General features: G+C 43.2%; 2 protein-coding genes across 2 annotated transcripts in view; one reads left to right on the top strand and one right to left on the bottom strand.

The window, feature by feature from the left end:
- Positions 1-27,362, bottom strand: dll4 (delta-like 4). Its single transcript, XM_080453427.1, has 11 exons — positions 26,755-27,362; positions 25,935-26,201; positions 24,659-24,716; positions 23,427-23,693; positions 12,681-12,741; positions 9,187-9,317; positions 7,509-7,678; positions 7,022-7,241; positions 5,161-5,929; positions 2,514-2,622; positions 1-796 (listed from the first exon to the last, which is right to left on the bottom strand). The coding sequence occupies exons 1-11, from the start codon at positions 26,806-26,808 to the stop codon at positions 791-793; spliced, it is 2,112 nt and encodes a 703-aa protein (XP_080309553.1). The 5' UTR covers positions 26,809-27,362; the 3' UTR covers positions 1-790.
- Positions 1-27,690, top strand: part of ino80 (INO80 complex ATPase subunit) — a 202,127-nt gene that overhangs the window by 121,580 nt on the left and 52,857 nt on the right. The window lies entirely within an intron of this gene.

Genomic DNA, 27,690 nt, shown 5'->3' with positions numbered 1-27,690 from the left:
CTAGTGAATTCGGGCTGCATACAGTCTCCACCAACGCACAGAGAATCCATCCGTTTCGTTTTTTTCCTCCTGCACGACCGAAAGTCAGAACTTTTTCGGACGTTTTGAGGGTCTGTCGTTTGGGTGGTCGGTCGATCACTCGTCTCGGACTTCTCGGAACTTCTTGCATAGCTGGTGAAGCTGGGCGGGAGTAGAGTGTGTGTGTGTGTGTGTGTGTGTGTGTGTGAGTGAGGTAAGAACGGGGTGACAGGATTGGTTCGGTGGTTCAAATTCAGGCACCTCGTTGTTTTTGATTGGTTGGCTGTCAGTGTCAGCATTGATTATCACACAAAGGCCAAGGTCAAACTATCAAGGAGTTAAAAAAAGAACATCCTATGTCCAGTAGTCCAAAAGACAGTCTGTTTTAAGATTCACTGCTTGACTGACGCTCCGTCTGTTTGTCTGTTTGTCTGTTTGTTTGTCTCTGTCTGTCGGTCCAGTCGACCGTTCCCTCGGTTCGACGACTGTGCCGCGTACAAACGTATACATGGCGTATACAAACAGCCAGCTCGACATGAAAGTTTTAATTTCTGCGTCGTCCGCGGGGCGGGGCAGCGCTTGTCCCGCCCGCCCCGCCCCCGTCCCTCCAGTTCTCTCAAGTGTTCCAGAGCAGCAGTGGACGTCTAAAAACCCGCCTCCAGTCTCCTGTCTGTCAGCGTCTGTAAACAATCCAGAATATAAAGATTCTGTCCCTCGATTGTGTGTCTCTTCTCGCTACTTCTTTCCCCGTCGTCGGGCGCCGAACCGTGGTCTATACCTGGAATGGAAGGAATTGTTTTGAATTAAAAACAGGGTTTGATAAAGAACAACTGCACTCACATGTAGAAAGTATTTTAGAGCGTTTAATCAGCCACAGGGCGACGGACACGTTTCGGCCTGTTGGCCTTCGTCAGCGTATCAATCAAACCTTTGAAATGATTAAAAACAGGGTTCCCACATATTTTTATAACATTTTCCAAGACTTTATGTACGATAAATCTTAAAGAGCCTTACAGCATAACAACTTGGTTTAGTGTCCATGATGTAACTAATGTCCACATTGGTCCAACTGATGGAGGCTGCAGGGAAGCTAAAATACTTTACAATGTACTTCATGGAAATAATTACTCATGGAATAACTCCAGGTTTGTAATTATTAGCGATACAAAAGTGCTTCTTAAGACATGTTTTGGTATTTTTTTATGAACATATTTTATACAATAGCCATCGACATTATTCACAACTTTTCTAAAAAACTTTCTCTTAATTCCAAACTATTTCAAGGCCTGGGAATAACTTATATCTCATAACCTTTTCCAGGGATTTCATTACCCTGAGAACCCTGTAAAAGAGCGTTCAACCTGGCATCGGTGAGCTTTTTGAATGGCTATTTTCACACCGTCCTATGACAAAGTATAAAAACGGGCTAAAGTAGTTAAAAATTTGCTAGTCGGTGAAAGTGATGAAAGGTTTTTGGAAAGTGTTATTTCAGGACGTATAGCCGCCGCCGTTATCGTTATTCTATTTAGCTTGGAGGAGCCTTTTTTTGTCCAAATTCCAGTCAAAATTCCACTTGGTTTAAAACATGGCACCTCAGAGACCCAACGGAGCCAAACATATGCACAAAATCAACTTCGGTTCAAAGTTCAGGTCATCAAATTGTCAAGATAAAAAATAGCCACAAAATGCCCCCTTCTTCTTTTCTTTTTTCTTAATGAGTTTACAGAAATCTCTGGGGCCCCGGGGTTTCTGACGCAGCGGAACCGGTCCGTCTCTAAAACGCCGTCACCTGCCATAAACAAACAGCTCTTCGCTGTCACACAGAAACCTTGTATCTCCATATTTCAACGTTTTGTGTTTTTTTTTTTCAAACAAATGCCCTACATCAGCAGTTCTCAAACGTTTTCAAGTCAAGGCCATGTATTTGGGATCGTTGGTATCGATCCCAAATACATGGGTCGCGATGCGACGCGTTGTGAGCTTGTAGATCGACTATTTTCAAATAGCCTAGGTATAAAATAGGGCATTAGTGGTAATGTATGTTTTATAATATCATAATTTATATCTGCAAAGTAACCAGTAACTTAAGTTTTCAAATAATTGGAAAAGTACAATATGTACAGTAAAAGTACAATATTTGCCTCTGAGATGTAGTGGAGTAGAAGTAAAAGCATAGACAATTGGTAATACTCCAGTAAAGTAAAAGTACCTCAAAATTGTACTTAATTACGATACTTGAGTAAATGTACAGAGTTACTTGACACCACTGTTTAACCGATGAAAAGTATTAACAAGAGCGTGTGACTAAAGAACGTTTTCCATAGGATCCATTGGATTTTTTTTTTTTTTACAGTTTTCTGGACATACAAGGTTTCGGCAGTGACAGTGAGCTGTTCCTTGGCAGACGATGACATGGACATTCCTCCAGATGAGAGACACATGGTGAAGGCTGCAGGATGATGATAGTGATGAAGATGTTGTGTGTGTCCTCTTACCTCGGTTGCTATGACGCACTCCCTCCTCTCCTCCGCTATAACAAACACCGACTGGTAGACGGAGTCTCTGGGGGCGCATATCGTTGATATCCTACACTCCGGCTTTTCACTGCAAAAGCACAAATCAACGAACCCATATGCGTTAGAACATCCTCCTCTAAACTGGAAGCACATGGCAGAGCTATGCATTTAGATTTCAATGTGTGCGTGAGTGTACTTGTATTGCTAGACTTGTGAGGGCCCAAATGTGGTGGAAAAAGTACTAGGCTACATTTTTTTTACTATTTTTTAAAAGTATCAATCTGCAATATAGAAATACTGTTACAAGCAAAAGTCCGGAATTCAAAGTGTACTTGAGCAAAAGTACAAAAATATTGGCATCAAAATGTACTTAAAGTACCATGAGTAAAAGTACTCATTATGCGGAATGTCCCATTTTAAGTTTTCAAATGTATACAAATCTTTTGAAAATAGCAGATCTACAAGCTCACAATGCGTCGCATCGCGACGCATTGTGAGCTTGTAGATCTGCTATTTTCAAATGGCCCGAAATGTATATAGGGCTGAATGTACAGTACTTGAGTAAATGTACTTAGTTACTTTCCACCACTGGTACCCACAAAGAACAGTATAATTTGAGAAACACACATTTAGGAGGACAATTTGCCTGATCCTCCTGACCTCCTCACGAGAAGGAGAAAAAGTATTTTTATGGCACAAAAATGGCCTTGGGTTGGGGTTAGGGTTATGGGTTTAGGCATAACATTTAGGGATTAGGTTTATGGGTTATAGGATCAGATTTATGCCAGGTTTATACTTATTTTACCGAAAATAGCCGATCTACAAGCAAGCTCTTAGATCGTCTATTTTCTGTTTTAGAGTTAAGGGTAAAAATGGCACAAAAAAAACAACAACTGTAAAAATAACATTCATAAAATCTCCACCCTAATTTTGGTGTCCTCCCAAGTATAGTAATACAAATGCGTGAGTGTGTGTGTGTGTGTGTGTGTGTGTGTGTGTGTGTGTGTGTGTGTGTGTGTGTGTGTGTGTGTGTGTGTGTGTGTGTGTGTGTGTGTGTGTGTGTGTGTGTGTGTGTGTGTGTGTGTGTGTGTGTGTGTGTGTGTGTGTGTGGGGGGGGGGGGTATAACAAGGCAATTTTCAAATGTAAACTGTGTCGGTCAGCGCGGAACAATGCGAGGGGTCCCCCACATTGAGATGAAGGCTGGCTGGTGTTTGTTAGCAACGTGTCTTTGGAGAGTGGGTGTGCTGTGCGTTCAAAAAACCACATGAACCCAGGCGTCCCCTATTCTGGGGCTTGGAGGATGTCACAATATAGGCGAAACACTCGGCGTATACGTTTCCCTGTACACCAAAACTCTTCTGCGAAGAGATTTGTTGAAATGGTTTGGGGGCCTAGTATTACTGCCCTACAAAAGCCACAAAGTGCAATAACTATATTTCTTTGGACACACCGACTTATTTATTTGTCTCAAATGCCAAATCGTCCTTCATGATTCTGGGGGGTAAACAATTACCTCATGAACAGATACACAACTAGTGCAATACCACTTATATACTGATGACTCATTTGGCTGGCCAGTTAAAACACTTTAAAGCGTTTTTTAAATCATGATTCTGTGCATACTTTAGAACCATGGGGGACCCCAGTCAACATGGTTTATAGAGTACATGTGGTTAAAAGAGTTTCCACTTATGGGACTCATGTCCCTCTGCACACTCTCGTCGCTGTTGGGCGCAAACCTCCTAACCTCCCGGATTTCAACTTTTTTATATTTCGTAATAAATCAGTGCTTTTGAACACCCTTTACGTCTGTGTGTGGGATTTACAAATAGTGAACCAATGAAAATGATTAAAAAGCGCTTCTGACTAAACCTAACTCCATTGGATCCTCAAACTGTCGGTCAAACCACCTAACTCCAACTTGTCTTTCATTCATTCTAATCTCCACATTAATGGTCAAAAACCTCCTAACTCCACTTGAGCTGTGTTTGAGTATTGTGGTGATAATATACGGACACATGCAAGTATCTGACAATGTATACAGTCACAATACCAACTTTGACGAGGCAGTATTGTATTGTTATAAAACAAGTTTTCTTTTTCATTTCCTGAAAAGTTGATATTTTGGACATAGTTGTTTTCCATATATTCCATATAACACTCAGAATGTTACTGAGTTGGAACTGTATTAGAGTAAAAGTTTCCATCTTTTTTGGAAGATGTTTTCCAACTTATTTGATTCTGAAGGCTCCCCCCTTTTTTTCTAACCAAAGAGCACCTTCCTACATAACACTGCATTTATCTTTCACAGACTTAAAGAACAAACCTCAGCCCTCCTCTTTTTTCCATGGAAGATATTATGCTGTGTTTCTGCGGGCTACGTGAATGCTTCATTGTCTAAAGTGCGTGACGTGTGTGTGTGTACTGTGTACGCACACTCACACATGCGCACATGTGAAGTAAAAGGAAGTGCTTCAAACAATTTGTCCGCTCCATACATTGTACGAGCGAACAAATGTACAGACCCCCCTTTCCTGCCTTCACAACAAGCAGGACACGATGTTTACAGTCATATAATGCATTTATTTATCTGATGAATGACAACGAAAACAAACTCCTTCTTACCTGTACATTCTACTCAAGGGCACTTTGTCTTCTAAACACTTGTCGTAGATTAGACTTTTATCCCCCTGCTGCGACTTCTTGTCGTCCGTTGTGAACTCTTTGGGTTTGGAGTTATAAGAGTCCAAGTGGTAGTTTTTGTGGATAAAGTTCGACTTCTCCGAGTCGGTACAGTCCACCTCCAGGCCCACCTTGTGGTTGGTGTTCTTCAGCTGCGAGGCCGGGATCAGGTTGTCCCTCTGCACGTCCGACACGTTGTTCATGGTCTCGGCGTCGCCGCCGCCGCCGCGGTCCCGGCCGCTCTGCCGGTGGATGTGCCTCAGCGCCAGGCCCACCATGCAGAGCAGGATCAGCAGCGCCACGAGGCCCACGGCGAGCGAGACGGCGGCCCACTGGAAGCCGTCCTGGGCCTCCCCTCGGGGGGACGTCACAGGGATGGTCACCGAGGCGAGGAACTCGCAGCGCGGGCCGGCGAACCCGGCGGGGCAGACGCAGGCGGGCGGAGGCTTTCCGGGGCCGCCGCCGCCCATGCAGACGCCCCCGTTGAGGCAGGGCACGGGGACGGAGCACTCGTCCAGGGTGCGGTCGCAGTTGCGGCCGGCGAAGCCCGGCGGGCAGACGCAGGTGTAGTCGTTGATGCGGTCCAGGCAGGTGCCGGCGTTGAGGCAGGGGTCACCGGCGCACTCGTTGACGTTGATCTCGCAGCGCTGGCCGGTGAAGCCCGCTCGACAGCTGCACACACGCATCCCACCGTGGATCACACACAGACCGCCTGCGGAGAGAGAGAGGATACAGGGAATTAGTCTCCGTCTGTTGCCTGCATTAGGGGTGCAACAGTTAATCCAACTACCATTTTACTGCTCACTTTTATTTAAAAACATAATCAATTTGAGGGGGGGATACTTTTCTTTTTTTTCACCTGTTTTTCCCCTTAACAAAATATCGAACAATAGTGAAAATTGCTGATCTACAAACATGCAAAGTGTCGCACTGTACTGTTGTACAGTGTCGCGTGTAAAATAGGGCTTACTTTTTTGACTAATCGAAAATGTTATCGATTATCCTTAATAAAATATTCGATAGTTGCAGATGCACTATAAACTATAAAGCAACCATTACAAAATGACGGACAACAGACAAATAAACACAAAACTAAACAAGCAAAGCATTTTAAACAAACAACACATCTCCCTATGAGACCCCACTGCCCTCCAGTTCAGCTCCGCCTGGGGTTTCCGGGTTCTTCCGTCCCATATTCACCCTGCATACCAAAACAGACCCACGGATACGGACAGACAGAAATCGAGCCTCGTCCAATTAACCGTTTGCAAGGACGGCCACAGCGTATATACAGGGGGTGACACAGACAGACAGCGTACGGCGGTGACAGGCCACGGCCGTACGCTGTGTGTAGTGTTTACATGGAAGGACAATAGACACCCAGTTCCCACCAATTCCTGTTGTTCCTCCACCACTTCCAGTTCCAGCAGGAAGTTGGTTGGGGGAGGAAGAGGAAGTTCAAAAGGGGGGGAAGGAGGAGGAACTAGAGGAGGAAGGCTGATATGTCCAGTGGCGGAAAGTAACTACATTTACTCAAGTACTGTACTGAGGTATTCTGAGGTATTTGTTTTACTTTTACTTTACTTTTTTTTTTACTAAACAGTTGTTTGTACTTTATACTTCTACTCCACTGCATCACAGAGGCAAATATTTGTTTAAATATTTTGACAAACATTTTAAACATAACTTTAGGTGTATTTCGATGCCAATACTTTTGTACTTTTAAGTAAGATTTTGAATACATACAGGCCTTTTTTACGTTGTGACAGAGTACTTCTTTCCACTACTGGCTGATATTACGTACCGTTGGCGCAGGGAAGCGAGGTGCACTTGTCCACTCTCTTTTCACAGTTGAGGCCGGTGTAGCCGCGAGGACACTCGCACATGTAGCTGTGGCCGTTGTCCTTCTCCCGACACCGGCCGCCGTGGAAGCACGGCGAGTCGGCGCACGTCAGCAGGCTGTGCTCGCAGTGAGCGCCCTCGAAACCGGCCACGCACGAGCACATGTAGCCCGTGTCCAGGTTCTATGGAGAGGAGATTTAGTTAGCATGTTGAAAAACATGTGTGTAGTTAATCGAACTAATCGATTGTATCGATTAAAAAAAAAAAACTATTTGGGGGAAAACGCTTGAAATGTCTCCCCCTCCCAAGAAAGATCAGTTGAATTTTTTTTCAATCTCAATTATCCGATTAATTGAAAAAGTAATCAACAGAATAATCGCCAAGAAAATAATCAATGGTTGCGGTCCTAAATGTGTGTCTGTCAATTTACTCATCCGTCCGTCACTCACCGTACACAGTCCTCCGTTCCTGCAGGGGCTGCTGTCACACTCCTGCATCTCCAGTTCACAGTTGACCCCGGTGAAGCCGGGCAGACAGGTGCACGTGTAGCTGCCCTGCCCCGTGTTCATGCACGTGGCTCCGTTCACGCACGGACGGTGGTGCGTGCAGAAGTTCAGGTCTGGACAACAGAGGGAAGAAAGAAAGAATGAAAAAACAATTTCACCCACTTCTTTACACCTGTGATGATAAGCTTAGTTTTGTTTAAAAACTGTCAACCTGGCATCCCAAAACCAAGGACAGAAAGGTTGCATCTAAACCCAGTGGTTCTCAAATGTTTTAATTTCAAGGACGACCGTAACAACTCTTGAGAGTGTACAAATCCGTTTGTGCACTCTGAGAGTTACAGACCTGTAAGAGGTCCTTTTGGAATCCCCTCGATGGACCCTGAGGGTCCCTGTACCCCACTGAGCGTAGAAGTTGAGATCCGGACAGAGTGAAAAACGTTTGTTTACGTTTGTTTACAAACAAACTGTCAACCGACATCACCAAACCACGGACGGAGAGGTTGCGTCTAAACATAATTTAAATCAGGCCGAGTTCCTCCATGCCTGTACACTTGTGGTTTCAAATGAATGACATTGGATTGCATTGAACTTTTTTAAAGTTTTTTCATCCCAAGGGAACATTGAACAATTACAAATAAAGAATAAATGTTATAATACTATACTAGACTAGTAGTATTCTACTATTGATAATGAGCTAATAGTAATAATCAATAACCTTTAGTCTGCTGTCAGTCAGTGGTGGAAAGAAGGCTACATTCCCTTTAAGTACAGTACTCCCTTTAAGTACAGTACTCAAGTACTGTACTTAAAGGGCACAACACCCTAGTATAGGCTGATTTTGTAGTTTGTTTTCCACTTCAGGTCAAAAACTACAGCAGTGTAAAAACATGGAAGGCTGCCATCACTGTACACAGTGATGTAAGCAACACAGCTGCAGCTAATCAAATTAGTAATGGGTGTGTTAGATTTTAGGTGTGTCAATACTGTCTATCATGCTTGCACAATGACCATTATTAATTTGTTTTGTGTAGCTGTGTTGCTTACCAGCCATGCCATGCCATGTTTTTAATCTGCTTTAGTTTTTCACCTGAAGTGGAATACAAAACGGGGTGATGTGCCCCTTTAAATAAACTTTACAGTCCGATATGGTTGTTAAAGGGGTCATTCGGCATGAAGAGTCCTTAAGTAAGTATATCTTGATGCCAATATCTTTGTACTTTTGCTCAAACAAAAATCTGAATGCAGGACTTTTACTTCTACATTGTGGTATTGCTAATTTAACTTAAAGGGATAGTTCACCTCCTATCGATTAGTCACCCCATGGAGACTTGAATTCATGGATATTTTTTTGTTTTTGTCGCATTCCTAGGTCAATAATTTGATGACCGGCAGACCGGTAGGCAGCGGTTCCGGTAGGAGATACAAAGGAGACTCTTTGTGTCTCCTACCGGAACCGCTGCCGGTCATCAAATTATTGGCTTAGGAATGCGACAAAAACAAAAAAATATGGGGTGACTAATCGACAGAAAATAAACATTTTGGGGGTGAACTATCCCTTTAAGTAAAAGGTGAGTACTTGTTCCACTACTATAGTCAGAGTTGTGTAGTGTTGCTGTTGTACCTTGGTCACAGAAGAGGCCTCCCCAGCCTTCCTGACAGTTGCACTGCCATGGCTGCTGGCACGTGCCGTGCTTACAGGCCGGGTACTTCTTACATTCGTCACAGAACGTCCCCTGCCAGCCTTCTCTGCACCTGAGGGGGGGGGGCGACACAAAACACAACGGGTTAAACACAACTATTTATCATCACTCTTCACACAGTTAAGTCTTTGTCGCGTTTCTGAATGCGTTATTGTTACGTTTCTATGTCGCCAGACCCCGCAAACCGAACCTCGAGTGAAGTCAGCGGGCCGTGTGATTGGTCGGGCGAAGGAAGGGCAGACATGTTGTCTGTAGCTTTTACGGCGTCGTTATGATCTCACACAAGACCACAGTCCCCTTGAATGTCACGTCAGTCGCCAATCAATTAACCACAAGCTTTGGTAGTACCGCTTGGTACAGCCGCGGTACTGGCTGCTATACAACAGACCAGAAAAATGCCCAGTGCCCACACGCATCCATTCCCCTGGTAATTATTACAAACTGTGTGCCCAGCCGCGAGGCTTTGAGGTGATATTTCATTTAAGCAGCACACACTTTAACTGTCATCTCAACTGTCATCCGGTGGGTTTTTTAGCCCCAAAAGCCTCTGTTGGCGAAAAAAAGACTTGTTGAAAATAATGTGGCCGCGCATGGGAACAGAAGATAATTGCAGTGTCAGCGTTTTGTGCTGTTTGTGCATGGCGTTCAATGTATGGCTTAAAGATTTGGGGGCAAAACGATACACAGGGAAAAACCAAGTGTTATTTTCACTTACTGTTAACTCTCTGTGAGTTCAATTAAAAGGGTGTGTAAGAAACTTTTTTGTTCAAAGGTTAAGCTTGTTGTTAATCTGAATCATTGCTATAGAATGTTTGTTCAGTAACAGGGTCCCTCCTTTCTCTCCAGCTGTTTAGTAAACAGAAAATACAATTTCAGCCTGGGATACCAATGTTAGCCAATCGGGAGAGAGAACCGCACTAAGATCATTCATCAGTTTCAATTTTATAGTGTTCCAGTTCCAATTCTGTCTTCTCATATCTTGTTTTTGTTAATGTTTCATCACTTCCAATTTCACATTCCTGTATCCTGTGTGAGTTCTCTCTCCTGATTGGATACAATAAATATCCCAACCTGAACATAATATTTTTCAGTTTCAGAGCTGGGGAGAGACATGGAGAGAGATCCCTGTTACTGAACAAACACTCCACACAGCAAAGATTACTATGGGAATATAGAGCTATTTAACACTTATCCTAACGAAAACATATCGCCGTGAGATGCCGTTTTGGACGTGACAGTTTTAGAGGAATCTCTCTTTAAGGCTTTCTTGGCAGTAAAGCAAAGTGGGGTCCCCCTGGGGACCACTTCATATACATTTAGACGTTGGCTATTCAAGAATAACAGATCTACAAGCTCACAGTGTGTCACTTCGTGCCGCACTGCGAGCTTGTACATCTGGTATTTTTGGGAAAAAAAACATTTTGATTTATTGGATTTTTTTTTTAACACAAATCTTCTCTCTCCTCTGGGGGTCTCCCTGGCACAAAACATTTTCAGATGGGGTGGTCTGCGGCCAAATACATATCGAGCTTAAAGGAGTAGTTCACCCAAAAAATCTCTTATTTTTTTTATTATTTTTTATTTTTGTCGGATTCCGGTAGGAGACTCAATTGAGTCTGCTACTGAGTCTACGAGTGACCGATGACCCATTCATCAAATTATTGGCTCAGGAATGCGACAAAAACTTAAATAAATCTCCATGAATTCAAGGCTTTGTGGGGCTGTGTAATTGATAGGAAATAAGTCATTTTTTGGGGGTGAACTACTCCTTTAATCCTTGACATGAAAAAGTTTGAGAACCAGTGCAGTAAAAGGAGTCTAGCTGTCAAAATGGTCCCCGGTTCTCACGTTTCCCCCCCAATGAAACCCAACTCTCAGCGGGGTGGTTAGCGGTGGTGTCACCCAGGCAGGGAGGAGGAGGAGGAGGAGGAGGAGGAGGATGTTGTCCCCATGTCTTGTGTCATGAGACGAGCAGAGACGTGTGGGACAGCTCTGGGGCGTCGGGGAACACTAAAAAGGCCTTAACCTCCTTTTCGGGGTGGATTTAAGGCGGTGATAATGATGGATTTGCGCTTTTTTAGAACAAGAAAAAGAGAAGAGAGGGATTATTTCTCACGGAGATGAAGGGAGCAAGCGTTCCTAGTTAGCTGGAGGGGGGCGAGCGATAGAGAGAGAGCAGTGGTGGACAGTAACCAAATACATTTACTTGAGTACTGTTAGTTAAGTAAAATGTTTTGAGTATCTGTATTCCTCCATATTCTAATGTTTTGTGTTTTTTCGTAAATGAATGCCCCACTTGATCATACTACAGCATCACACAACAGCATTAAAAGTAGCAGATCTGCAAGCTCAAAACATGGCACCAAGTAGACAGTAGATCTGCTACTTTTGCTATTTTTGGAATCATGAAAAGTAACAGTTTCGGACATATGAGGTTTCCACCCGACAGAGATTTACTTGTGTATTTGTATTTATGGTTTGCTTATGACATAGTAGTGGAGTAGAAGTTTAAAATATCGTAATATTTACATACTCAAGTTAACCCATCAAGGCCTGAGGTTCTGATTCTAAAAAAGTCTTCTAAATCTTAACAGTTAAAAAAAAAAACTAGCGCTATGCACTCTGTGCCACGCTATGAGCTTGTACATCTGTTATTTTTGAATAGCCTAAGTATAAAATAATGGTTTAATGGTTTAAGCAAAAAAGTACCTCAAAATTGTACTTGAGTACAGTACTTGAACAAATGTACTTAGTTACTTTCCAGTGCTGCAAGCAGGAAACCCGAGACGTGGAGAAGTGAGTGATACACAGAGAGAGAGAGAGAGAGCGCGAGAGAGAGAGAGAGGCCGGGGTGAACTTTGACCTCTCCTTGATGAACAACACACACTCTCCGGTCATGAGAATGGCTGGTGTTCAATCAATCCACCCGCTGCGCCGCGCGCTTGACAACCCAATGAAAACGGACATGGACGCTGAAAATCCGCTCCAAAATGTGTCTCACACTCACACGCATGCATGCAGGCACGTACACACACACACACATGGTAACACATTAACTCGCGAACTACCATTTTAACCCATTCAATCCGGGAACGCATCTACAAATGTCTTCTAAATCCTAACTGGTTTCTGAAAAACGTATGTTGCTATATGTCAGTGGTGCTCAAACGTTTTCATGTCAAGGACCCCCAAAATGATATGTATTTGGCCCACCGACCCCCATCTCACTCATTCACTTGTGGGGACAAGTATAGAAATACACACACGCGTGCGCACACGCACACACACACACACACACACACATGCGCGCCCTCGCACGCGCACACTCTCTCTCTCTCTGCGTCCAGTTCCCAGACACACGACCAACACCCATTTCATCGCTTCATGCGGTTGTTTTTTTTTTTTTTATACTTACACACACTCGCCAGGTTTAGAACAGTTCCCGTTGCGCTCGCTGCAGCCTTCCAGACAGATAGCTGTAACACAGAGAGAGAGAAAAACACACACTGAGGTCATTCTAAACGCTCTCCAGGACCACGAGTCTCACGGCCGTGATGTGATTTAGAACCACGAGTGGCTCAACCTGACAGACAAAAACAAACGATGCAAATAATAAAACACCTGTGATGCGAGATATCAAGTTAACTTTTCACAGGCCTCTATAATCTATAACTTGGACTTTAGCCCCCCCTCGGACACACCTGTGGACTACACCAGGTACAAATGACCTTTTGTTGCACTCTCTCAAGGAGCTACTTGCGGATTATACTAGGGTCAGTCCACTCTAGGTGGACACGCACTGACCTTTTGCACCTTAATCCCTTGTATAACGCACTGACTTTTTTTTTTTGTTGGTCTTTTTTATTGTGCTCCTTTTCCTCTAAGCACCTTAACGTCCATTGTCTATCATGCACAGTATAAGTATAACATGCACAGTATACAATACATTGCTGCTATGCTCAGGCACCTTAGTTTAGTTTTTTTTTGTTTTTTTTAGTTTTTATTATCTCAGGTAATTTGTAAATATGTAGATAACTTGTCTGGCCTTCTGTTGCTCTCTTGTTTTGATCTCCTTCCCACTTACCCCCCACCCTCTTCCTCTTCTTCTTCTCCCCCCCCCCCCTCTTCTTTCTATGGAAACTAACGTTGCGATGGGAACGATGTACAAAAAAGAATTTCACCCACTTTTTTACCTTGTAAACCTGTGATGTGACAATAAAACTGATTCTGATTCTAATCTATACGGTAAAACCATTTATTGCCAGTTACTTAAAGGAGCACTTCCTACATTTTCAACCTTATCTTCATATAATTGGTAAAGGGTGCATTTATACAGTGCTTTTTATCCAAAGCTCTTTACAATGTGCATTACATTCACATGTAATGGGTCGACAAGGCACCAACCTGCTCGTCGGGAGCAGTCAGGGGTTCAGTGTCTTAATTAGGGACACTTCAACACTAACTCAGAGCTAGCCGGGATCGAACTGGGAACCTTCCATTTCCCCAAGCGGCCACACTACCTCCTGAGCCAATACCGCTCCTCACTAAAGCCCCTTGGTCCTCACTAAAGCTCATTATAAGGCACCATTTCTGTCTACTCACTGTGTCTCATTGGTGGGCTGTGGACAGTTCAGAAACCTGCCTACCAATCGACAAGCTCAAAACGCGGCGCATATTTGGACATATGAGGTTTCCACCCAACAGAGACGATATACTGTATATACTGTACACAGTCACACACAATAGCAGCCAGTGTATAATAGCAGCGAATAGAGAAAAAGTTAAGTTGAATGCTGTAAAAGCGTCCCTCTCTGAGTTAAAGGTGCAATAGACAAAGGTGCAATAGACAACACTCAACCACTAGATGCCGTACACTCAACGGATAAAGTCCCTTATTTCCCTTTGGATACAAATGGAATCATTTTGTACACTCTCTGAGTTACAAATGGGTTAGGGACTTATTTACTTCCATTTTCCACCCGTAGTGGGTCTCATAAACGTAATACACATAGATGTTGGGCATCCAAAATGACCAAAATAAAAGAAATAAAGAAGAAATCACAACGAGACGATGTAGCATTAAAATGGAACCAGCCTCCCATGTAACCACAAGCACACACACACTCACACACAGACGGTTCATATTTCATTGTATTGTAATTGCGCTGTAAAGCCACTCTTGGCGGTCAGTGCCTAAACAAGCAGGGTACAGAACACATCCATTCCGCCATTAATAGCCTACACCTGTTTTAAGAGCCAACCACCGCACCACTGTGGGCCTGGATGAGGTAGAATTCATCGAAAGCCCTTCAGTCTGAAGGTCTCAACTTTCCTCAGAAAGCACTAAACGGATCATTTGATCTACACCTGTCCCAGCCCACCCGTCACACCCACCCACCACACCAGCTGCCACGCGGGAACGGTTGACTGTTATAGGGTTGTTTGTGGCTTTTAGGCAGAGGGTCCACGATGGCCAATAGTTGCCTTTAGCCCGCACTTGGCATTAAAGGAGTACTTCACCACAAAATAATTACTATTTTCCATCCTTGAATTCAGTGAGATTTGTTTTGTTTTTGTCGCAAACCTGAATGAAGAAATCAAAAAATATTTGATGATAGAATTGAAGAAAGTAGGGGTCCAAGCTTAGCCGCTTAACAACTACATCCAACATCCATTTTGGGGGCGAAGTACTCCTTTAACGTGTATCTAGTGTCCAGGGTGTTGTAGGCCATGCTCTTATGAGGCACCTGCCATCCATATGCATCACACACTGAAATCACACCTTCCGTTTTCCACAGCGCGTGTCACTTCCTTCCAAGTAGAATGTTGAATGCAGGACTTTCACTTGTAAACATAGTATTTCTACCTACTTTTACTTAAATAATAGATCTGAGTTGTGAGTACTTGTTTGACCACTGTGGGTGCATTCAATCAGTGGTTCCCACACGTTTTCATGTCACGGTCACGGACCCCCCCAAATTGATATGTATTTGGTCACGGACCTGCACATCTGAAAAAGATTTTATGCCCAGGGACCCCGATAAGAGAAGACGTCAAGATTGGTTAACATTGTCGAAAATAGCAGATCTACAAGCTTGTAGATCTGCTATTTTTCCAAACAGCTGAAAAATAAAATAAGGCTCAAGTGTTCAAAATGTTTGTCATTTTGCAGGCAATCCCCTCAAGGACCCCCAGGACACCCCAAATTGAGAACCACTACATGCATTAAATGCACCTGAGTTTCAGGTGTGTTGGTCACCGTCCCGCCCGGGGACACGGGCAGCACTTAATGGCAGCTGTGAGCGGGGCTGTTGTGACAGTGACACTGTATTCGGGGAAACCAGAGAGGCGACTGACGGTAAGCGGCCGGTTTAGCCCTTAACAGATGCTCGCTCTCAATAGCAGACAGCTGTCGCCATTGTTGTTCTGTGGGCCCGCGAGGAGAAAACCGTGTTTGCAGCTGCCGCTATTAATGCCGCAGCGCCGCGACAATAGAGAGGGATTCTAATAACAAACATGGGTGGCGCGTGGCGCGGTAATAATGCCGCGATTAACCTTGGCACGAGCCCCACCTATGAATGCACGCTCACACACCAGCCAGATTAAATTACCCAGGCACGCGCTGTTTGTGTTTGTGTGCTCTGTGTGTGCTGTGTGTGTATGTGTGTGTGTGTATGTGTGTGTGTGTGTGTGTGTGTGTGTGTGTGTGTGTGTGTGTGTGTGTGTGTGTGTGTGTGTGTGTGTGTGTGTGTGTGTGTGTGTGTGTGTGTGTGTGTGTGTGTGTGTGTGTGCGTAGTAGGGTTGCAACTATCGATTATTTTCTAAGCGATTAGACTATTAAAAAAAAAGAAATTAAATAATCGATTACATTGATTATTTCGATTAACTCTTGCACCCTGATGTGTAGTAGAGAGGGAGGAAGAGAGAGAGAGAGAGAGAGAGAGAGAGAGAGAGAGAGAGAGAGAGAGAGAGAGAGAGAGAGAGAGAGAGAGAGAGAGAGAGAGAGAGAGAGGGGGGATACACAGTCCAGAGTAAGGCACAGCCAGAGTGAGACTCAGAGGAAATTACAGTGTCTGACAGAAAGCTCATTTATCTCGCATCGTGTATATTTTCTGTAGTCGGCGACGATTGATGCGCCTGTAATTGCCCCGCACCACGTGAGCCCATCTGGTTAGAATTTGGCGCCACGGTCAAAATAGCACGTGCCAATTTGTCATTCACCCGCGGCCTGACACTGATGACAGATCCGCCGTAGTCTCGTGCGGTCCGCGTCCGCCACATGGTAACTATTACACTCACGGTGTCCCCTTCCTTCCAATCTACGCCTTTGATTCATCTGGAGGTTTTCTCGATGAGAATTCGGGGACCCGTCGTGGTGTTTTGTCGAAGCCAAATGGCAACCGGCCCCGTTACTTATAGGAGCAGTGGTGGACAGTATAACGAAGTGCACTTACTTCTGTACTTAGTATTTCGTTGCTGTCGGGCAGAAACCTCTTATCTCCATATTCTGACTTTTTGAGTTTTTTCGTAAATGAACGCCCTACTTGATCATACTACAGCGTCACACAAAAGCATCAAAAGTAGCAGATCCACAAACTCGAAACGAGCTTGTAGATATGCTACTATTGCTACAGTTTTGGACTGTAGGTTTCCACCCGACGATTTGTATGTTTGGATACTACTGACTTTCATCTCGACTGCATTTCAAAGACAAATATTGTACTTTTGACTCCATTACAGTTTTAGGAAGGGAAAAAGTAAGCTACAGTAGGTAAACCCAATTTCAAATATAGAGAAAATAGCAAATCTACAAGCGCACTAAAGTACAATATTTGCCTCTGAGATGTAGTGGAAGTTGACGTATAAAGTATAAAGAAAATGTACATATACTCAAGTAAAGTAAAAGCACCTCAAAATTCGACTTAAACAGTACTCGAGTAAATGCACTTCAAATTGCACACAAATTACTTTCCCACCACTGGCCCATTCAAAGCTTATCCAAAACATGGGTGTGTGTGTGTGTGTGTGTGTGGGTCCGAGGAGGATTTGGCCCGGTTGTGTTTGCGTCTGTTGTCATGCTAAACCCAGTCTGCCCCCTCGACCCCGAAAACTCAATGACCACTCGCAGACCCAGCGCCAATTATGCTCCTCCAATTATACAATCATTTCTACCAAATTCAACGGTCTCCGAAAATGACACCCCTATGATGCCACAATTACACAGCAGCCCTGCCAGATAGCGCTGTCATGTCTGGCCTCGGCACTAAACATCCTGAGGCCGCGGGGCGCTCTCTCTCTCTCTCGCTCTCTCTCGCTCTCTCTCGCTCTCTCTCTCTCTCTCTCTCTCTCTCTCTCTCTCTCTCTACGGAGGGACTTCTGATCAGGAAATACCTAGAAGTCATCCCATAGTATAACAGCTTACGTCTAGAAGAATCCTCAACTGTTGCTATGATGCAACGCTGACAAACGTTGCTTAAAACCGCCTGAAACGTATACACTTTGGCATACACCAAATCTGTATGCCAAAAATAGCCGATAATATGTCGTGTTCTGAGCTTGTAGATCGTCTATTTTCGCCGAATGTTCACCTATTATGAAATGCCCAGAATAGGGACGACGCTAGGGTTCATGTGGTTAAAATGTCCCTTCTCTGCAGCAACATCCAAATGCACTGAGGAACTACCAGCTGGAATGTCAGGTACGGGCTAGCTATGCTTGCATCATGTACATGTATGAGTTTTACCCTCTAGAGGCGACTCACAGAGGTCTGCACAAAATAAAAAACTTCAGACCAACACGAGCTGCAGAGAGCAGCTCCGACCAACAAAACATTTAAACATGACCAACATGTTGAAGAAGGGCTGGACAAATATGGACAAAATCAAACACCAGGATATTTTTGACCAACTTCCTATCAATGACTATTGGTGCTTTCACAAAATACTTGAGAGACAATGAGATTACTGAGAAATAATCACCAATGCCTATATAATAAAAAGTGGGAAAAGGCAAATAATAGAACAGCTACAACCAGTCACATTACGGCAAAGCAGCCTTTAAAACTATGAGGGGCCGTTTAGGCCAAAAATAATGAAACACTTTCACACACGCTAACGAGACAGTCTTATACTTACTACTGAAATGCTTTTACATTCAATTTTGAGACACTTTCACACACACTGATGAGACACTCTTACATATACTACTGAAATGCTATACGTTCAGTATTGAAACACTTGCACACTCACTACTGAAACACTCTCACATACATACATACTTTGTAAATAGATGCACGTTCATATATGAAACTTTATACATACTCATCTGAACACTTACGCATACATATGAGAAACACATACACATACATATATACTTCTGTGCCATATACACATGCATACGAAATGCTTGCACGCATACAAGTTAAACATTTATACATTTATATCTGAAACACTCACACATACACATATGAAAAGGCTGCATGTATATCGCTGAACACTTGTACATTTACAACTGAATTTCTTGTATATTATTACAAACTAAAATGAAAACTTTAGATGCATGTGCAAGCCTTTCACATGTATTCATACGAGTCATTTCAGTAGTATGTATAAATAAATTCAATAATATATATACACATAATTTCAGTGATATGTATAAGTGAGTTCAGTATAATGTATAAAAGAGTTTCACATGTATTCATACAAGTGATCTAAGTAGTATGTATAAATGATTTCAATAGTGTATATATACACCATTTTTAAAGCATGTACAGATCATTTCACATGTATTCATACAAGTAATATCAGTGATGTATATAAGTAATTTTGATAGTATATATAAATCATTACAATAGCATATAGATCATTTAACTATAATGTATATAATTTCACATGTATGCATACAAGAAATCTCAGTAGCATACGGAAGTGGTTTCAGTAACATAGGCACAGGCAGGTGCGCGGGCACACCAGGAAGAAACTTCCAGAGAGAAGGAGAAGATAAGAAGGAGAAGACAAAGGCAGCATGGAGGGGAACGGAGACCCACTTTAATTAATTTGATATCGAATACTAATATATCACCTACGCAGCAGTGTAAGGTCCTTACACACTGGGGCGAATTCTTCATGCAAATAAACAAGTTTTTTTTCGCCTGTTTTTTAAAACCTTATAAAGTCAATGCAAGCTTCCACATCAAAGACGAAATTTCGCGGAGCGAAAATGCGTCTTTTATTTATTCGGACAGCAGTCATATTTTGTGGAAATGCTGGTGACTGCTACTCTGACCAATCAAAATGCATTTATGTAGGCCTATTCATTTTATTAAACAATCTAGTATAGGCCATCCCATTGGATGAGCGCACTGGTGCTCAAAATGGGGTCCGGGGAGTGGGGACCCCCAGGGGTGATGCGCGGGTCAGTTTTTTTTCATAACCCGCCCCGCCACGGAGCACAAGTTCAACAAAACAATATATAAATCAACGGCCCGAGAGAGAGAGAGAGCGAGCGAGCGAGCGAGCGAGCGAGAGAGAGAGAGAGCGTGCGCGATCGAAAGATAGAGAGAGAGACAGAGAGAGAGAGAGAGAGAGAGAGAGAGAGAGAGAGAGAGAGAGAGAGACCCCCTCGCATCACTACCAGGGTCCTTGGGACTCGGGAGTGTTCTGGGGGTCCCCAGCAGTATAAACACTTTAACCATTACATATATAGCATATCAGCTATTTGAAAATATCCAATCTACAAGCTCACAATGCAATGCATTGTGAGCTTGTAGATCTGCTATTTTCAAAAATATTTGACAAATTGTGAAAAACACCATAAATATTATATGGTGGTCCCTGGCACTAACCTCGTGGTTGGACTGGACATGGATACAGTCAGTGGAGAAAAAAAAGTACTCACATTTTTACTTTAAGTATCAATACTGCAATGTAGAAATACTCTGTTACAAAGTAACAGTTAAGTATAAAGTCCGGAATAAAAAATGTACTTGAGTAAAAGTAGCCTACAAAAAATAAAATAGGCCTACCAAAAGTAGAAAGTAGGCTACTCATTATGCAGAATGTCCCATTTCACAAGTTTTCTGTATGACATATACAAATCTTTTGAAAATAGCAGATCTACAGATCTGTGAGCTTGTAGATCTGCTATTTTCAAATTGTCGAAATGTATGATGATACAGACTTGGGCTGGATATAGACCAATCGACAGTGTAAAGTAACTAAGTACATTTACTCAAGAACCGCCTGCCGCTCCAAGCCGCTCCGGCCGGGGCCGCGAACCATACGTTGCACAGACTGACACAAAGAGAACCATAAGTGCGTAGCTCTCCGATCAAAACTTCATAAAAATTTCTCCGTAGGCTAATCCACACGGGTTTACTAGACTTTTGACCAATCAAAATGTATCTATGTATTAATTGTATTAAACACGCGTCGCTAGGCCATCCCATCCAACTCCTGTTGAAGATGCGCGCATCGGTGCTCACAGTGGGGTCCGGGGACCCCCCTGGGGGGTGATGCGTGGTCAGGTTTTTTTTTTCTTCATTTAGAGACAGACAGACAGACAGACAGACCGACAGACAGACAGACAGACCCGCCCGTCCCGCGCTGCCGCGCATCACTACAGGGGGGTCCTTGGAAGTGTTCTGGGGGTCCCCAGCAGTTTAACCACGTCTTCAACCCATATAGCCTATACATCAGCTATTTGGGGTCAGTGCGGACCCGTTCGGTGCCCCCCGGGACGGTTTTGTCAACGGGGGGTTTTGTGTTGCCCTCAGAATCTTTTTGGTGCCACTATAGCATTAATCTTTTATTTTTATTTATTGTATATCTGCTATTTTTGAATAGCCAACATATACAATATGGATAAAGGGTTGAAAATGTATTAAAACCTTTTGCTGGGGACCCCCTCAAGGACCACTGGTTGAGAACCACTGATTTAAAGGAAATGGTTGTAATGACAATGCAGGGGCAGTTCTATAACTTATCCATTAATTTAGATGAAATAGAGTAGAGCAGGGGGCTTCAACAGGGGGTCCTCAGAGTTACTACAGGGGGTCCACCAAATCATTGTGTGATATGATTTTTTTTTTTTTTACATTAACCACTTGAACCCTAGCAGCCGAAAATAGCATATCTACAAGCGTCACGTTTCAACTGAGCGGACGGTGTTACACGCAAACGTGTTACCTAAAGAATTCGGTCTGAGCATGCGCAAAATGGCGGCTCCCGTGGATTATTATTGATATTTGTATCGTCATTCTAAGACCATTTCTAAGTGGATTTTATTGTTTATAAAGTAGGATAAAGTAGGACGTGGTCATGCAAAATGGTGGTGTCCCGTGGATTTGTAAAATATTCGCGGTAAAAAAATATTTTACCGCGAATTATTTATATATTTTTCTCTGTTGTCTGGAAGTTTCTTCCTGGTGTGCGCGCGCACCTGCCTGTACCTTCCGGTGTTACTGAAACCACTTCCGTATGCTACTGAGATTTCTTGTATGCATACATGTGAAATTATATACATTATAGTTAAATGATCTATATGCTATTGTAATGATTTATATATACTATCAAAATTACTTATATACATCACTGATATTACTTGTATGAATACATGTGAAATGATCTGTACATGCTTTAAAAATGGTGTATATATACACTATTGAAATAATTTATACATACTACTTAGATCACTTGTATGAATACATGTGAAACTCTTTTATACATTATACTGAACTCACTTATACATATCACTGAAATTATGTGTATATATATTATTGAATTTATTTATACATACTACTGAAATGACTCGTATGAATACATGTGAAAGGCTTGCACATGCATCTAAAGTTTTCATTTTAGTTTGTAATAATATACAAGAAATTCAGTTGTAAATGTACAAGTGTTCAGCGATATACATGCAGCCTTTTCATATGTGTATGTGTGAGTGTTTCAGATATAAATGTATAAATGTTTAACTTGTATGCGTGCAAGCATTTCGTATGCATGTGTATATGGCACAGAAGTATATATGTATGTGTATGTGTTTCTCATATGTATGCGTAAGTGTTCAGATGAGTATGTATAAAGTTTCATATATGAACGTGCATCTATTTACAAAGTATGTATGTATGTGAGAGTGTTTCAGTAGTGAGTGTGCAAGTGTTTCAATACTGAACGTATAGCATTTCAGTAGTATATGTAAGAGTGTCTCATCAGTGTGTGTGAAAGTGTCTCAAAATTGAATGTAAAAGCATTTCAGTAGTAAGTATAAGACTGTCTCGTTAGCGTGTGTGAAAGTGTTTCATTATTTTTGGCCTAAACAGCCCCTCATATAAAACTAGAACAAGACAACATTTATGCCATATCACGTTATTACAATATCCAACAAGATCAAGTCTCCTATCGTGACATCAATGCCCAGCCCTGTATCAGGCCAGCGCGAGGTCAGAGCAGCCAACCAACCAACAGAACGCAAACATGACAGAGAGTAGAGAGATGTTGAAACCACAGAAAGTGAAGAAAGAGAAAGAGAGAACAGGCCCGGTTCTTCTTGACTGACACACAGTCAGCCATAAAGGGCAGCAACGCGTGACGCCTGATGTCACGCTCTGTCATACGATTGTGTTGCAAGCCGAAAATAGCTGATCCACACAAGCTCAGAACGCGCTGCGTACCGCGACGCGTTGTGAGGCTTGTCGTGGGTCAGCAATTTTTCCGCCAGACCAGGTCATTCTTTTAGGTGCACCACCGAGACTGAATTGGTCAGCACCAAGACTAGATGTCAGACGTCAGATGTGCAAAACTGTTACTTTTCAGGATTGAAATTGTACAGCTTGTACATCTGCTACTTTTGTGTGACGCTGTAGTTATGATAGCAAAAACACCCAAAGTTAGAATAAGAGGTTTGCGCACGACAGTAACGATAAAATAAGTGTGAACCCACAGTCCTATTGTATATTGCATCACTATTGAGATATTTGGCATAACTATTGAGGTATGACATTTTGTCCATATTGTGCCGCCCCAGCGTGCAGCAGGGACATAACATGCACCCCCTCCAGCAGCAGCCTATGTTTCTTTCCTGTAGGAAACCCTGACATCCAATGGAAGTACAAAATCGGGGCTTGGGAACGGGAGGAGAAGTTGTTGTTGTGGCTTACGTTCTTCACAGTATTTGCCCTTCCAGCCGGGCAGACAGGACAGGTGGCCCTCGCGGGTGCAGGTGTAGTGGCCGAAGCGGTCGTCCCGGGGCGTGCACTTCTTGGAGCAGCTCTCGCCGTAGTAGTTGTCATTGCAGACGAAGCGGTACGAGTAGCGCAGCTCCGTCTGCGCGCCCGCCTGCGTGTCCTGGGACCACTCCGTGCCCACGCTCAGCTGCCTCTGGATGGCAAAGAAGCTGATCAGAAACTCTGGGTTGTTGTTGGTGTCTGGAAAGAAAACACATGCCAGAGTAGAGAGAGAGAGTGGAAGGGGACAACATTTATGCATATTAGTGGCGTTCCAAGATTCATTTCTTTAAATTCTAGGCTTAACTACACATAATATCATTGCTGTCGGGTGCAAGCCTCATACTGTATGTCCAAAACTGTTACGGTACTTTTCAGGATTCAAATTAAGACATAGCAAAAATGGCAGATCTACAAGCTCAAGCTCCTGAAGATCTTTTATTTTAGCTACTTTCGTGTGACACTGTAGTATGACGCAGGGCATTCATTTAGGGGAAAAAAACAACAACATAAAAACATTAAAATATGGCGATAAGCATGACAGCAACGATATTATATCTTGACTCGACCCGGAGTTTGGATGCGTGATTTAAAAAGCCATCCGTCATTACTTAAATAAATAAATCTGCCAACTAGGAAAAGCTGCATCCCTTATCAAAGCCCATACAGCTCAGATGAAAGATAAACTAAAGGTTGAAATTTCCTCTTTTCTTTTCCGTCAGCAAAAACATTCCCAGGCCCCTGGTCCTTCTCTTCCAAAGGGCGGAACAGAGCAAGGTGTAAAATACAGGAAAATGTAGTCAGGGCTTTTGGCAGGCTCCGAGCATTCTCACCAAAGCCCAGCGAGTCTTTCCCACGCCAAAAATAAACCAAAGGAAGTTCAATTGTGTTGGAGAATAAGAATGAAAAAAAAAAAAAAAAAGAAGGTGTACTGAGATAGGCTCACAACAAAGGGGCTCAGAAAGGCGTGAAAATGTGTGCGTTTATGCACAAGAAGCACCTGGTAGCCATAAAGTACCCACGTTGAGTGATTAAGTAGTATTAGATTGCCCAAATGTTTGCTTTTTTGCTTAGTGAAATTGTGCAAGAGTAAATCAACTCTGAAGTCCCAAGAGGTGAAATGTACAGACAGGGCGCCCTCTTGTGGCGTAATGTGGCGCACTTACCTACAGGTAGACTTTCGTATGGTGAATGCCATGCTTCAATTATCAAAGAAAACGAGCCCTGAGGGGAAGAAAGAAAACATTCAGTTATTATAATATAATGCATATCTTACTGGTTTATTTTGATTTATATTCATGTCTAAACTAACAGTTTATATGGGCCAGGTGTTTTCTCATGGTGTGGCATTTGTTTTGGTCTAGCCCACTAGAACAGGCTTAATATGAACGACATGATACATAATAGTGAATTATTGCAGTGCATGATATGTTTATTTCACTGGTTCTCAACGTGAGGTCCGCGGACCACCGGGGGGGGGGGGGTCCAAAAATCGACCCTTTACGCAGTGGCGTTTCCAGTATAGGCCTACATTTTGGGGCTTTATAACGAGTCTGTAACTTCGAGAGCGTACAAATGGAACCAAATGGACTCGTAAGCGTCCATTTGGTTCCATTTGTACGCTCTCGAAGTTAAATTATAGTTGATCCTTGAGGGTTTTAGTGCAGACTGGGCCACTGGGGGGTCCCAGAGAGATAATGGGGGTCTGCGTGGCCTCATGCATATCAAACTATAGGTCCTTGAAATCAATGTGAAGAGAAAAGGGTTGAGAATCAGTGGTTTTATTGCACTATGTCGTGCTGCAGGTCTGAAACTGCCTCGCAATCCAATCCGTTTGTTGACAGAAGCGTTACCTAATGATGATGGATTATCATGGGGAGCAGCGGCCCGGTGCGCTCCCCAAAAACGCACCATGGGAACCGGTAACAGGATAGGTGGGCACTGTCTATAGGGACATCTGGGCACCTCGATGTAAAATTGGCAATTTTGTCTTTTTTTTTTTTTTTTTTTTTACATTTGGAAAATGTTTATAAGTAAAGTAGAGATTATAACATGCTTAAACATACGACAATTAAGGTCTAATATTTCTACAATTGCTAGAAATGGCTACAAAACCTGTATATCCAGTCATTTTGTGGCATTTAAACAAGAAGTTGAAGGATACAATTAAGTCTGATAATTAATAAATTACTTTTTTCATAATATTTTATTTTTCAACATTTTGGACAAAATAGCCAATTTTACATCGAGGTGCCCAGATGTCCCTATAGTGCCCACCTATCCTAGTGTACCCCCCCCCCCCCTCTCTCTCTCTCTCTCTCGCTCTCTCTCTCTCTATAGTAGCCTATAAAAGATCACAGCTGATCCCTTAACAACAATAACACGAACTGATGAAGTTGTGGAATTGCAAACATTTTTTGCAATTCAAAAAACAATTCTTACCGGCCATCCGAAGTTGAACGGTAACCGAATGGGTCTTTTGACCAGGGATGTGCCCGAGCTGCTGAAGGAGTTGTCGCCCAGCACCGGGGTCATTGACCTCCCGAAGATGCAGTCCCCGGGCGACACCACCGCCTGGTAGTTCTTCAGGCACACCCTGAAGAAGGTCCTGCAGCCCGGCCCGGGAGCGCACTGCTGCCCGTTGGCCAGCAGACCCCGCTGGTTCTGGAACTCCTGCAGCTCCAGCTCGAAGATCCCCGATCCAAATACCTTCAATAATTATAATATTGTTATTAGACAAGGAACATTGTTCAGCTTTTTGTCAATTTGCATGGTAGGGGGGACACACAGTAGCAGGGACCCCCCCCCCCCAACCCCGGGGGGTCCCTGCTACTGTGTGTGTGTCCCTACCATGCAAGTGATAACACAGGCTCTCATACCTGTGCTTAAATAATAATGAATTTTGTATTATTATTACACATTCTTGGATTGTGATATATGTATTTTGGAGGGGGGGGGGGGGGGTTGTCACTTGCATGGTGGGGGGACACACACAGTAGCAGGGACCCCCCGGACCCCGGGGGGTCCCTGCTACCGTGTGTCCCCCTATACCATGCAAGTGACAACACAAATAACACAGGCTCTCATAACCAGGACCCCAATGGAAACAAGCCATAGTGCTTTCTTGGGGTTTAATCCTTTCAGCATCCTTTAGTACAGAAATGTACTTTCTGTGCTTTTTTTTTTTGCAAACTGTTAATAAAGTATTCAATCAATCAATCAAGTAATCGATCAATCAATCGGATACCACAGGCTGTCATACCTGTGCTATCAACGTGGTGCTGAACACGGTGAATGTCAACCAAGCTGAAGCCATCCTCCTTGTCGCTCCTCCAGCGCGACCGATCTCGCCGCTGCGCCAACAACACAGCCTAATAAAAAATAAAATAAAAAATAACACCGAAAACAACAACCCTTCCTATTCCAACCTATAGAAAAGCACACGTCCAAAAAAATTAAGAAAAAGAAGAAAAGAAAAAAAAACGTATATAAATCCTTCTTCACTCCCAGGGAGTTTTTTCTTTTTTATCCCCACAAATATTCCCTCTGGCGTTGAGTGTGAACACAAAAAACGCAGCAAGCAACGCGTCTCCAAAAATCTTCCCAAGTTATCCAAAACGGGTGACAAAATTATCCAAGTCTTGTCTTCTGATGTGTCCTCAGGCGTGATGTCCTGTGCGCAATGGAATCGTATGAATATATACTCCACAAAATGCTGTATACTGTAGGTTTTTCGTGTTGCCTTAAAGGATCGTAAGGAAGAGCTTGTTTTGATGCTCGGCTCTGTGCGTAAAGTAGCGTCTCTCTCTCTACTCTCCTCTCCTCCTGTGCAGTGTTTCTGCTCTCCTCTCCTCCTGTACAGTGTTACAGTGTGGTTCTTACTCCTGAATGAAAGCGCTGCCGCGTCTCCGCCCCCATATATAGACTCGCGTCGACTGTCCGTCAAACGCGCCTGACCCCGCCCCCTTTCACATTATTCCAACAGGGTTTCTCAATGTGAGGTGCACGGACCGCCCAGGGGGTCCAAATGGATTTTTTTTACGGGTCGTATGTGCAAATGGTGTATAAATGGTCCATTTGTATATAGACTCTCGAAGTTAAGATCACTTGGTCCCAGAGATAAATAGGCTATTTGTTAAATGATGGTCTGCTAATGCACGGAAAGGGTCGAGAATCACTGAACTTAAACTATATGGAA

Source organism: Gymnoscopelus braueri, assembly GCF_963280865.1.
Source record: "Gymnoscopelus braueri genome assembly, chromosome: 16".
In the NCBI taxonomy this organism is placed as follows: Eukaryota; Metazoa; Chordata; class Actinopteri; order Myctophiformes; family Myctophidae; genus Gymnoscopelus; species Gymnoscopelus braueri.
The sequence above is the reverse complement of the archived record's forward strand: the minus strand, read 5'-3'. Positions and strand labels throughout refer to the sequence as shown.

Bases quoted from the DNA above. Each gene is read 5' to 3' on its own strand.
- dll4 (XM_080453427.1), bottom strand. From the start codon at position 26,808: ATGGCTTCAGCTTGGTTGACATTCACCGTGTTCAGCACCACGTTGATA. The intron at 24,717-25,934 runs GTAAGAATTGTT...TCTTCCCCTCAG, and splicing joins CGTTCAACTTCGGATGGCCG to GGCTCGTTTTCTTTGATAAT. The intron at 7,242-7,508 runs GTGAGTGACGGA...TCCTCTCCATAG, and splicing joins GGAACGGAGGACTGTGTACG to AACCTGGACACGGGCTACAT.